A 13388-nucleotide genomic window follows, 5' to 3' on the forward strand; every position below is an offset into this window, starting at 1 on the left:
CAAATGAGCTCCCGATTGGCTCACAGCCAGGAAAACGACCTCCTGATCTCCAGTATGCGCCAGAGTAAGTAAGCTGAGAGCAAAGCCGTGTTTAATAGTGACATGTTGACATAAGGGACTACCCTGGCATACATACACTGTGATCAGGAGGGGTTGTGTTTGAGTTACTGGTATGTAAGAGGAAGTCCGTTTTTTTCTGAAGACTAGGCTTGAATTAGACTGTACATACTGCACTTTCACCTGTATTGACTGTACCATCTGGTGTATTTTTGTCTTTCTACTTGATATGCTATTTTATTACATTTTAGGTGGCAGAAAAATATATTTTTGGCAGCTCTCTTAAGCTGCCATGTGTACAGCTCACTGAATAGTTACAAGACTGGAGTGTAATGTACTGTACTTTGTATATTTTATACTTTTTGATTAAGGTAGAGATTACACAATTCTATTTTCTGGTATTTGTTTATTTAACACTGAAAAAAGCCAAGGATTGTTGCAAAAAGAAATCACCATTGCTGTTACTGTCCATTCAGGTAGCCAAATCACCATAAACTATAGCTGTCAGGGTTATAGGCAGACTGTTACATCTTTACTGAAACCAAAGGAATTGTTATTGGCTTACTGTCAATTACATCCAACAGCCCTGACTAAGCAACAACTAAGACTAATCTGTGTGTGACTGTTCTGATGTTTCCATGGTGAACATTGTGTTGATGTCTGTTGTGAACCGTTTCCTAGACAAAATGCCTTTTGTCATTTTGGACATAATACATTTTTGAATTGTACTTTAACTTAATTAAAAAGTCTTATTTCAGTGTATAAAAATGCCTCCTGAAAAATAAATGGAAATGTGCATGAACTTTTACATTCTTATACTGTGACATGCAGTGGGTCTGGGTTTGGGCAGTATAAAACAGGTAAAGAAATACAGTTTGTATGTCACAAAACTTTAACTAACTCATTTACAAACCGATGTTGAAGTAACAACACCTAAGGCCTTGAGGAAAGTATTCTGATGTCAATCTAATGACGGCCTGAAATGGCCACACCACATCTGGTAAACCAAAATAAATCAATATTTCACTATATTACGTTTTGTGTCGTTTTTGTCTGTTCAGAAGAAACATCTAAAATCCCTTTCCATTTGCTAAACATGAAGATTATCTGATTTAAAAAAACAAACACCAAAAACGTATTTATATGAACCGTCAGACCCAAAGTGTATCCAACTTTAGTCAAAGCATTTTGTAAACATCCACGTATTAGAGTCGAGGGAGTAGCTGGCGATGACTAAACCCCCCTGAGAGCTGAGCTTGGTCATCGGGTCTAGAGCTCAGAAGACAGCCTCTCTGGAGCCACCTTCTGCTCCTCCTTCTGCTCCTCCTTCTGCTCCTCCTTCAGAGGAACATGAAAGGCCACATACGGACACACCTTGCTGTTCAGACACACCAGCCTCTCCAGCGTGGCGGAGTTGACTATATCAAAGCCCGTCTGACCTCCGAAGGTGCTGGGCTTCCAGTACTCTGGCGAGCAGATGGGATTTCCCAGCAGGCCTTTCAGTGAGAAGGGAGCTCCCATCTCCACCATGCTCTCGCCAAAGATGGCGCGGGGTCGGGTCTTCTCCAGCATGAGGGCGGGGTAGAACTCCAGGGCGTCGATGTCGCCGTAGAGTTCCTCCAGCTCCCTGGCGATCTCTTCCTCTCCTAGGGAGGAGGAAGCAGCACAGGAGACCAGAGTCGTTACCGTACAGCGCTGTGCCTTACCAATAACTGAACGGGAGCAGATACTGTAGATATGAATTATTAGTAGCCAGTAGTGGGAATTTCAATTCCCTTCAGACACTTTTATTGCACCAGATCATGACATGGCACATTCTTTTCCTAGCATTCCAGAAAACCTTCTACGGAGGACTGGATTGATTCATAAAAAAAAATATCCATCCTGGACAGAAGAACGTTGTTCTATTCTTCTCAATGGTTGCAAAATGATCTCATTCTGGAAATGTTTAGGATGTTCAGCATTCAAGTTCCACGTTTCAGTCACTCACCAGTGAACTCTGAGAAGGAGGTGTAGGGCTTCAGGTTGAAGCGTTTCCTGTACTGGTTGAAGGGTTGCAAACGCAGCACCCTGGACTCCTCAATGACCCCTTCCGCCACCTTGGTCACCACCCGATGGATGTTCTTACCACCCCCTACCTGAGACAGAAAATGAACAGCAGATGCAAGTTCAAGAGTGAAAAGGAGAAAGGTAGCGTGTATTACCATCAAAAGAAGGCTCCGATTATTACGGGAGGTCGAAAAATATTTGTCATGTTCCAGATAAACTGGATTATATTGCAAGTCTGACACTGCTTTGGCAAGGTTTGTCCCCACAAACGATAATTTTATCCACTGTATATACTTCACTTCACAGGAGATTTACAGAAATGAACAAATTCTCTGTAAATAAAGACAGTTCATATAAACTCTGCTAAATCTGTAAGACTCATCTTCAAAGTAGGTCCATGCTCTGAATGTTGCAGATAGAAGATAGAACAGCCGTTACCTCAACATCCTTCCCTACCTCAAATTGATACCAGCACATCCTGTGTATTAGACTTTTTTCTGCCCTTGAATTTATCTCTCTTTAAACCTCACAACCCGGTTCACCCTTGCACACTTTTGTTTTTTTGTGGTGCAAAATACAATCTTCTAGCTTCTAAAAACAACTAACCAGCATACACCAAATGGGGATGACCAACACCAATACCCCCACAGCCACTACCAGACCCAATACCTGTCCACCAACATTCATTGCCATTGACAGCGTATTTGCAATGTACTTAGACACTTGACAAATTGACATACAAATACTAATGCATGCATACATATATCATATTAAATGCATATGGAAAGGCCGACAATCAAGGATAAGAAGTGAATGATTCTAACTGTATATTGGTGGTCAAAGTCAAGAAACGGTCTGTATTGACTAGCCACAGTGCAAAGTAACCCCATCTAAGCTACCAGGAAAGGCGAATAGTGCAACAATACTATCACAATGACATAGGATAACGATAATCTGATATCAGATCATCATTAGCAAAAACCAGTCTACCAATATCAGAACCAGAAGGACCACATATCACTAGAACCAGCCTAGCCATGTCATCGCCAGCACCAGTTGACTGACATCACTAGCAGAACCAGTAGGCCTACCTGACCAGCTGGCTGGCGGGAGAAGGCATCCACAAGCTTCTCCACGCCGTAGTGAGTGAGGACGGACGTGTTGAAGATGAACCGGGAGTAGGGCACGTCATCGCCGCTGATGCGGAAGCTGTCGGGCATCAGCGGGTGCCAGTGGTACAGCTGGTTGAACTCCACAGCGATGCGGTTCCTGTACTGGAACTGGGAGCCGAAGAGAAGCGTGGGGTCGAACTTCAGCTGCAGGAGGTAGCCACTCAGGTGCTGGACGTATTCCTCGATCACGATCCGGATGGTCTCACCTGGATGCGGATCACATGAATGATAAAAGCATTCATGATGAATTTCAAAATGGTGAAAGGGAGTTTCACAACTTGCGTTTGTGTGACCCTGTAAACATGCCCATACGCAAACCCGGGAGAGTTCAGAAAAGGACAGCAAAGACCGCAAGTCCTCCCCCCTTTCTCCCCTCTCCCCTCTTCCCCCCTCTCTCCTCTTCCCCCCTCTCTCCCCTCTTCCCCCCTCTCTCCCCTCTCCCCTCTTCCCCCCTCTCTCCCCTCTTCCCCCCTCTCTCCCCTCTTCCCCCCTCTCTCCCCTCTCCCCTCTTCCCCTCTCTCCCCTCTCCCCTCTTCCCCCCTCTCTCCCCTCTTCCCCCCTCTCTCCCCTCTCCCCTCTCCCCTCTTCCCCCCTCTCTCCCCTCTTCCCCCCTCTCTCCCCTCTCCCCTCTTCCCCCCTCTCTCCCCTCTTCCCCCCTCTCTCCCCTCTCCCCTCTTCCCCCCTCTCTCCCCTCTCCCCTCTTCCCCCCTCTCTCCCCTCTTCCCCTCTTCCCCCCTCTCTCCCCTCTTCCCCCCTCTCTCCCCTCTTCCCCTCTTCCCCCCTCTCTCCCCTCTTCCCGTCTCCCCCTCACCGATGATGACGAGCCTGGCGGTCTGGAAGAGCTGCTCGTCGTCCCAGGTGGGGTGCTCCTCCTTCAGGACGTCGCACACGCGGTTGTGCTCCCTCAGCCACAGGGTAGCGTACATGGTGAGGCCGGGCAGCAGGCCAAACACCTCCTGCCCGATGGCCATGCACTCCGCCCTGGGCACGGTCGGAGGGTAGCTCATGTTCACCGGAGCCTGGTCCACCGTAGGCGGGTAGACCTCCCCGTTAATCACCTGGGGAACGACATGAGTCGACATGGGGAAAGGTCGGGTTTGAGGAATTGGTGAAAGAACAATAAGGTTGGAAAACCGTTGACTGGGTAGAAGTCACACTAACCTTTGTGACTCATGGTCTTTGAAATTAGGCCGTATATTTTCCCAGCGTGTAAAAGTCACTAATCCTCCCAACAAATTAACCTAGTAGTACATACTCCAACTTCCCACCATATCTATTCCAAATAGGCTTCCCAGAAACACTTCTTTAGCAATACTAATTCTGGGGGGAAATAAATATATATAAAATCAAGTTCTCGTATCATTGTACGCTGTAAACAATGCTTCACTGGTGCAGCACAGCCAAGCCTCTCCATGATGAGAAGGCCCTTGCTGAATCGGAAGTGGAGCGTTATCACCATTTAAAAGGCTACAGATTGGGTCCAGTGAGTTTATATGAACCCCTTACTGAAATAAAACATGCATGGACGTAATCAAACTGTCAAAAAAGACCACCATTCCAAGGCTATAAATGTTCAATAATTCCCCACACCGGAGATCACTGTCACATTTTGACAAATCTGCACACAGTATTCCGGTAAATTAACACAAAATGTAATGCACACCCACAAACATACCGTTTTCTCCGTTATACAGCGATAAAGTAACATTCTGGAGGATTTGACTCAGGGAAGAATTTGTGCTCAGCGGAGCAAGTCTCATAGTGGTACAGTGTTCCGCTGGGAAGAGAGAACTTGGCAGCGAGAGAGTAATGTGGGGAAGGTCTACCTGGTATTTCAGCTTGCCGTCCTTATGAAGCCTCAGTTTCAGCTGACGAGTCAGGGAGTCTCCGTACACATGTCCTGCGTCCACCTAGTGGGTTCACACACACACAAGAAACTTTATCCAATTGACTTTCCCTCGGGAAGATACTCTGCAAGACTTTTAATGTGTGTCCAGTTCAAGTTCTAAACACTCAATCATACTGGATAAGCCTGGTTCTATCCTGGGCCTTTGTAAAGCAGACAAACGTGGGACTAAGCTCCAGAAATGGATTCGTTTGGATTGGATTGGCCCCTGCGTCTCTCACCCCGTGTCCCAGAGCCTTGGTGAAGCCTAGTCCCATTCGGTTGTGGGTCTTGAAGAACTGGTGGGTGAAGTGCTGGGCGAAGAAGGCAAACATCAGGTTGGTGCCCTGAGGGTCTGGCCTGAACTTCCTCCTCAGAAGAAACTTCTCCACTATCAGTTTAGGGTCCGGGAGATCAAGCTTTCCTTCAGGCGAGAGAAACATGACATGGTGTTCGTTTGGGGGATTTATAAGAATAGTAATTTTAATGTTTTATTTGATATAAACATGTCATATTAATAATGTATGGCAGATGTCCAGTAAATCACAGGTGGGGATTTGAACCTGTGACCTCTTGATCCGCTGCCAAACGCTCTACCACCGAGATACACCTCGGATCTCCCCTAAGAGATGTCAGTCGACTGTTCCTTTAGCTGATTGGTGCACAGTACAAACAACCTCTCACCTTTAGTGCCCATGGGTGTGGGGCAGTCCTTGGGCACGGGGGGTAAGAGCCGGGTGTAGTAGGAGACATTGGAGTAGGACTCCCAGCTGAGGTAGCCATACTTTGAGTTGAAGGTTGGAGGACTGGGAACTAGGTTGGACCTGACTTTGAGAAAGAAACAACACAGTCATTGGAAAAACCGAAAGATGTGAAGAGAAAGAAAGAACGGGGGCAGAGATAAGTCCCTCATGAAAGGATGTTTAGACAGGGAATGATACTCGAACGAAAATGCATGTTGAATCTGCCGGAGATTAAATGTGGTATGTGAGATTCGTCAGTCAGCAACAAAGATAAGAGGATAGGAATGATTTGGTTGGCTAAGGTTATATGGGTGAGAGAAAAAGAGAGAGACATGGAGAGAGAACGATATATATAGAGAGACAGAAAGGGAAAGAAAAGGGGAGTGAGAGAAAGAGAAGGGGGAGAGAGTGAAAGGAGAAAGTAATGTATGGGGTTGACTTGTAATAATAATTGTAGGAGTAGGCAGGGTGTACAGGATGGACAGGGTTGACAGGGTTGACAGGGTGGGTAGGGTGGGTAGGGTGGGGGCCAGAGTAAATATTCTCAGGATGTCAGGTCAGGAAAGACCACTCTACCCCATTACCGGCTAGCACCAACAGAGAGAAAGAGGCTAGGAAAGATTGGCGTCTATGTGTTAATAGAACAATATAATGGGGGGCGCGGCGGACACAAACACAGTGTGTCAGTGTGTGTGCATGTGTGCGCATCGGCCGTGCGCGATACAGAGAGCAGAGGAGAAATCTAAACGCGCGACCATGTAGAGACAGAAATGACATGACTTATAACATAAGGCCATTTAGGTTGTTTAATAAAAGAGCAAGCTATAGACCTGTTTTATAGGAAAGATAACCTTAAATGACTTATTTTGTGATCTGGCACTATAAAAACTATTACTTGACCTTCCAGGGGGGGGCAGTGGGTGCTTTTGGGGGGATGGGGCCCCACCCTAATATAATGGTAGTCAGATGGCTGAGCGGTGAGGGAGTCGGGCTAGTAATCTGAAGGTTGCCAGTTCGATTCCCTGCCGTGCCAAAATGATGTTGTGTCCTTGGGCAAGGCACTTCACCCTACTTGCCTCGGGGGAATGTCCCTGTACTTACTGTAAGTCGCTCTGGATAAGAGCGTCTGCTAAATGACTAAATGTAATATAATGGTAGGGGAAACTCTGACCTTGCCCCCTTTGCCACACACCGGATACCCATTAGACAATCACACTTGATTCCTGTCTCCTAATCCCGCCCTGTCACTATGGGTGTCTAATCTTGCGTCACACGCCCTCCCCCCATCTCCATTTGCTGCAGCCAGCTGATTTGAAGCAGCCAATGGCTTTCACTACTTCAAGTCAGCCAGCTGCAGGCTGTCGGCAGTGCTGCATGAAGTCACCTATTGACCCCAGGAATCACCCGCCACACCCAGAGTATCCTGCCTCCTTTAAGTTTTATTTGAAAAAGTATTTATTTTCCTAAACAGGGAGGTGTTCCTATACAACTGGATCATATCTGTGTGTACAACAGTGTGTGTACAATGTGTGGAGTGTATGTATCTGGGAAGAAGCAGACTCAGAAGTCTGCACATAAGTGTGGCTTCTCTGATCCTTCCTCATTTAAGTGTTGAAAACCCTGTCTGGTGGAAACCGACCACTGTTAAAACCCAACGCTTGCCTAACGCTAGCAATATAACTACATTTCTTTACTACCATAAAACTCTCTCTTTCTCTCTCTCTCTCTCTCTCTCTCTCTCTCTCTCTCTCTCTCTCTCTCTCTCTCTCTCACTCTCTCTCTCTCACACACACACACACACACACTCTTTCTTACGCTCTCCCTGCCTCTCTTTTCTCTTTCTCTCTCCCTCTCTCCTTCTCTCTTTCTCTCACCTTCCATCTCCCTCTCTTTCACACAGCCTGCACTCGTATGCTGCCTGGCTCTGACCTTCTGACAGGAGAGAATCTGGCCCAGTCACAGTCTGAACCTCTGCCAACATGGCCCTTCATAAATATTTAGACTGGAAACAAAACAGAGGGGGGAGCTGAGGTGATGGTCAACCTTGGTTAGGAAGCAGCCAGTCTGATCTCCAGTCTCCAGTGGCAAAGAAAGGAACGTCCCCCACCCCCCACCCCCCTCCCCAGTCCAAATTGGATCAAGTATGTCAACTGCTGTAAAGATACTACATGTATCTGTTGTATCTGTATGTACATGTTTCGACACCATTAGTGGTTGTGAAGCCTGGTGTGTTTCAGTGTGGTACTGGTTCAACAGAGACGAATGCAGAGGTTCCAAGCAGCCTACCTGTGAGGACCACCCTCATGAGTCGGTCTCTGAGGAAGGAGTTGTTAATGAAGCTCCACAGCCAGTGGAAGTGGGTGAGGAGGTAGTGCACCGTGTCAGGACTGGGTTTCAGCAGCAGACGAACCCTCGTCCACAACTCGGCTACAGAGCGAGCGAGAGAGAGGGAGACACAAAGGGAGAGAGAAAGGGAGATGAATGAGAGATCAGATCATACTGAACATGCATGCATGGAGTCAGGTGGCTGAGCGGTTAGGGAATCTAGTAATCAGAAGGTTGCCAGTTCGATTCCCGGCTGTGCAAAATGACGTTGTGTCCTTGGGCAAGGCACTTCACCCTACTTGACTAGGGGGAATGTCCCTGTACTTACTGTAAGTCGCTCTGGATGAGAGCGTCTGCTAAATTACTATATGTAAATGCATGCATGCGGTGATCACTTGAAATTTTCATCACGTCCTAACATTTTGGTTTTTTTCTTTCTTTTAATAAATAATTATGTAGCATACTACTGTGAGTAGAGGTGTGTGAAAACCCATAATTCAGTGCGGTCTGAATTCACAACAGTTTGCTAGAATATAATCTTCTCATGCTGTTATAAATATTTTGAATAAAGTCAAATGCCTAAAAGTTGCCAAAAAATGTTTTGAGTACCTCAGTCCACACATGAGAATATTCCATTGGTTCAATTGTAATAGGTAAACTAACATAATAAATTAACAGTATTTGTAAATACTATTACATCCAGGCTGGAGCTTCTTTCTGGTTGCCATCACAAACTAAACCAGGATATACACAGCTGTCCTCGAGAGCTTGCTCTTGCATCTTCATATACTACTTAAAATACTAATCTGATTTTAGGTTTGTAAATGTTATGTCCTGATATAAAAGAACCTTCTTAACTCCCTTTTACAATCTTAGAACAACAGAGAGAAGAATATTGCCATGTTTGTCTTGTAGATCAGGTGGAACTTACGGACAGTGCAGTTCTCTCCATAGAAACCTGTGTAGGTACAGTCACATTGATACTGGTGTGTGCTGAACCTCACACACACACCCATGTTCTCACAGGGGTAGTAGCAACAGGGATTAACTGTAAATGAAACACACACAAACACACTGATTACAGTGGTACACTTGACAATACCATATATTAAATTCAATACCAGCCTGGTTTGTTGCATGAAGCATCACTAAAACGTCCCTCTCTGTGTGTGGAATGTATTAGCTAGACGTCTGACAACAGTTCATATCTTCTGCCCTGCCCATCCACATCATGTCATTGTTTCTTTCTGTCTCTCTTTCTGCTCAGAAAAACGTATTCCATTGAAAAAAGTGTTTTACAGTAATTTCCCTGTGGCTTCTGTTCCAGAAAGGGTAGACAAGTACATATCCTTCCTTATTAAGCTCTGTTGTGAGTTTCTCAAAAGATAACCCTCTGGCAGGCAACCTCGATGACAGTGCAGTCCCCAGCTGAACTTTCTTGGGGGAAACTGCTGTCTTTAGATATGAGATGCAGTAATTATAAGTCATCATAACTGGACGGAGATATGGCTTATGATTAAAGGGCGATTGTTCACTTGACCGATATTTTTTTATCTAGTTCAAACTAATGACTAGTTTTGTGCGCCTTATTTAAATGTTGCCTTCCTTAAAAACATTCTGGGGGTGTAGAGATATTAAAAACGAATTCACATATGTTATAAACGTCCTGCACCAGGACATACACTTACCTATACTAGGAGTTTCTTCATGAGGCTCGACAGCAGCGGAGAGACGTGACTTTAGAAGCAGGATACATACCCAAGCGAACACGATAGACTCTGACAATGAGCAACGAAAATAATTTTTCATTATTTACCATGTGTCTTAAATAACTTATTGCTAAAACCAAACAGATCAAATTCACCAAGGAAATATGTTCAAACTTTTCAGGAAATTGGTTTTACCTCTCATGTTGCAGGACACTGCGTTAAGCGCACTTTGGGTGCGTATAGTCCTATCAAAATGCCACCAGGACAAGTCTGTTGGTCTACTGTAAATATTCTACTTTTAACATACAGATACATCCAAACTCCAACCTGTTGTGTTGGCAACTCTAACTCAACCGCTATGTTTCCTCACCGGAACTTTTAAAAACGTGACGTGTATAAGAACTACTCAGAGACGTGAGAAGCTCAGCTTAACTTTATTGCAGCTTTCATCTCACTGTTCTATTGAATGAGGCGGGTTTTTTAACATGGGTGATGAGTTGTAATTGTGGAGCCATCTACCGGTGAATAACACAACAAGCCCAGTTACATTGTGCCTAATTGGTCTGCGTTAGAGAAAGGAAAACTTAACCCTTGATGGTGGTTTATAGATATAAATAATTTAAAAAATCTGAAAAATAGATATTCTTTTTAATACCAAGTGTTCCGTAGCACATAGGATTGTTAGTATCGGTATGAGTTGACAGTACGCACGGGTTCTTTTTCTTCTATGGCCACACAGCAGGTGAATAGCTTCTTTACATTGTATTCTCCTCCTATTGCCCTCCTTGTATTGCCCCTCTCTTCTGCACCTGTTCGCCTTCTGAGACATAATGAATACAGTTCATTAGTTAGCAGCTTTCTCCAATGGATTTCTTGTAGCACATTCTTTTGGAATATCAGCCTGAGGGAAGATGCCCACAATACCCACCACTGTCTTCATCAGTTGTGTTGCTTGACGGATCAGTTGTTGGCATAACATCTGTGGTCTGTGATCAAAATACAGCCGAATAAGCATAGCAACAATCACTTTCCCATATCTGTTTCACATCCAATACTCCAGAGGGCATCCTATTAAAGCCAAGTCATATCAAGCATGGTTGACACATTATTCTTTTATCACAACATTTTGAACCTTCACTCCCATCTGAAGTGGAGTCTTCTGTGCGTCCAATTATGCCCAGGCGAGGCCAATAGTCTCCAGAACCTTCTCTCTGGCCACTATGTTAACAGAAGCCTGGAGAACCTGCCAGATAACAGTCTGAGCCGTGGCATGATACTGGACTTGTTTTTCCTTCTTTTTCCTTTCCTTGTTCAGCCTCACAAAGACAGCTCTCACCACAAACCACGCCACCATCTTCGAGCACGAAAACAGCATCGCCGACAACACGTCCCTATAGGGAGTGCAGGGATTTCCACCTCCAGCAGCTTCTTGATCTCAACGATAGCTGCCTCAGGACTGCAGGAGGAGCAAGGTGGGCCTCTCTGCTCCCAGACAGCTGTCTCACTCTTCAGATTCGGCTGATGGGTCTCGTCTAACGACGGGTGGACATGTTTAAAGGTGTATTGTACTAATTTGGAGGCGAGCTCCTTCATCTAGAAAGGTCGTCAGTTTGGCTTCGGGTGACACGGGAGACACAGTGTCCCCTGTGCCTCTCTGCCGCATGCCCTCGTCATGTTGTTCCTGTACGAGCCCCCAGGAGAACATTGTGAAGACTCGGAGGATAGCCTTGACATCTTGTCTGGCAGACGGTCTGGCCTTCTCCATGACGAAAAGTTCTTGGCACTTCACATTGATGGGCATGAGAGAGACGGCGAGAAAGAGAACGAGGTGGAGGAGGGAGGAAGAGAACGAAAGTACGAGCAAAGAAATGGAGAGAGGGAATGGAAACCGAGAATTCACATGCGGTCAACGACAATCTTTGAAGTATAGGTCAAGAAAGCAAGCAATGGATGTTGTAACCTACCCTATGTCTAAGATTCTGGTGAAAATGGCCGAATTTGGCCATCTCCTAACGTCCTCTTGCTTCGGTCTCGGAGCCTGTTTGTGCTATGGTCGGCTACTGAGCTCAAATCACTGGGGTCTAGGACTTCAAACAGAGACTAAGTGCACTTCCTTTCCTGGCCTACAGCAGGACATCCTCTGGATTCAATGCAATTGTTTAAGCATTCTGTTTATCTTTAAAATTGTATTTTTTTCTAGTTTTGTTTTTGTTCAAATTTTCTGTCTTCAGTGACTGCATTGGTTAGTTGGGGGAACAGCATGATGAGGTAAATTAGAAGGATTATGTTTCACATAGTTCCACTAGGTGGAGCAATGGTATTACAACTTTTGTTGGAAAAAAGTTCTCCCCTCTCAACATCCCATGTCCCTGAAAGTTTAAAAGTGAAATGTTAACCATACCTTCATCATGACCAAAAAGACAGCCCATAATTTCATTAATTAGTTTTGTTTTTTAAACACTGAAGTAGGCCAACTGTTTTACTGCTGTTTCAATGTTCTGAGTAACCAGGTTAAGAGAGAGAGACAAAGAGAGAGACAGATAGAGGGAAAGGGAGAGACAGGGAGAGAGACAGGAAGAGAGAGACAGGGAGAGAGGGAGACAGAGAGGCTGCATCACTGAGGCCCTGCAGGGCTGTAGTAGGACTGAGCAGGTCCAGCTGGCACCATATGGCCTCAGTATGTCTTCCATGTCAGAAAGCACAACACTGTCAGCAAGTCTTCCCCTGACTGCAGACTTTCTGTTCCACAGCTTCACTCCGCATACAGGGCCTGTCTGAGCCCTCGCTGACACTCTGAAACTAGAGACTCGAAATAGAGACCAAAAATGCTATAATGACTTCTGTCATGAAGTCATGGCATCATCCAGCATTTTTAGGAATGGTTAAGTTGGGGGGTGTAAGGGGGAGGAGTTAGGTTTGGGGGGGGTGTATGGGGGAGGAGTTGGATTGGGGGGTGTATGGGGGAGAAGTTAGGTTGGGGGGGGTTGTACAGAGGAGGAGTTAGGTTGGGGGGGTGGGAGTGGTTAGGTGGGGGGGCTATACGGGCGAGGAGTTTGGTTGGGGGGCTGTATGGGGGAGGAGTTTGGTTGGGGGGGTGTATGGGGGAGAGGTTGGGGGTTCATGGGTTGGGTAGGTGTTGTGTGTGCTGGTGATGGGGGGTGGTGTGTGAAGGGGGGCTAGACGTGGGGTGGTTGTATAGAGTGGTTCGATGGGGGCAGATTGGGGGAGGGGTTCATTGGTTCCAACCGAGTTCTGATAATTGATATCAGATGCCCCTCAGGATCCGACCTGGGCAGGCGAGTAACCTGGAAGCATTTATTTTATGGAGAAGATGTTTAGTTAAGCAATGCTCCTGCTCTTAATGAGTCTGGTTCCAGGCCTGGTGATGGATACCACTGGTGAAAGCACTGAAGTCTCGTTCCTTCCTCCTTCCTCTCGGCGGATCAGA

The 13388-nt window shown here is 45.9% G+C and overlaps 1 protein-coding gene across 1 annotated transcript; it reads right to left on the minus strand.

Moving 5' to 3' along the window:
- Positions 1-467: 467 nt before the first annotated feature.
- On the minus strand, positions 468-10253 carry ptgs1 (prostaglandin-endoperoxide synthase 1). The gene is made up of 11 exons (XM_067228255.1): positions 10136-10253; positions 9920-10009; positions 9163-9279; positions 8193-8333; positions 5848-5991; positions 5406-5587; positions 5105-5188; positions 4090-4336; positions 3198-3484; positions 2048-2195; positions 468-1703 (listed from the first exon to the last, which is right to left on the minus strand). The coding sequence occupies exons 1-11, from the start codon at positions 10140-10142 to the stop codon at positions 1327-1329; spliced, it is 1824 nt and encodes a 607-aa protein (XP_067084356.1). The 5' UTR covers positions 10143-10253; the 3' UTR covers positions 468-1326.
- Positions 10254-13388: the final 3135 nt, after the last annotated feature.

Source organism: Osmerus mordax, chromosome 24 (assembly GCF_038355195.1).
Source record: "Osmerus mordax isolate fOsmMor3 chromosome 24, fOsmMor3.pri, whole genome shotgun sequence".
Classification (NCBI taxonomy): domain Eukaryota; kingdom Metazoa; phylum Chordata; class Actinopteri; order Osmeriformes; family Osmeridae; genus Osmerus; species Osmerus mordax.

Excerpts from the sequence above, each read along its gene's own strand:
- ptgs1 (XM_067228255.1), bottom strand. Across the intron at positions 5,189-5,405 it reads CCAAGGCTCTGGGACACGGG|GTGGACGCAGGACATGTGTA; the intron begins GTGAGAGACGCA and ends TGAACCCACTAG. Across the intron at positions 2,196-3,197 it reads CCCGCCAGCCAGCTGGTCAG|GTAGGGGGTGGTAAGAACAT; the intron begins GTAGGCCTACTG and ends TTTCTGTCTCAG.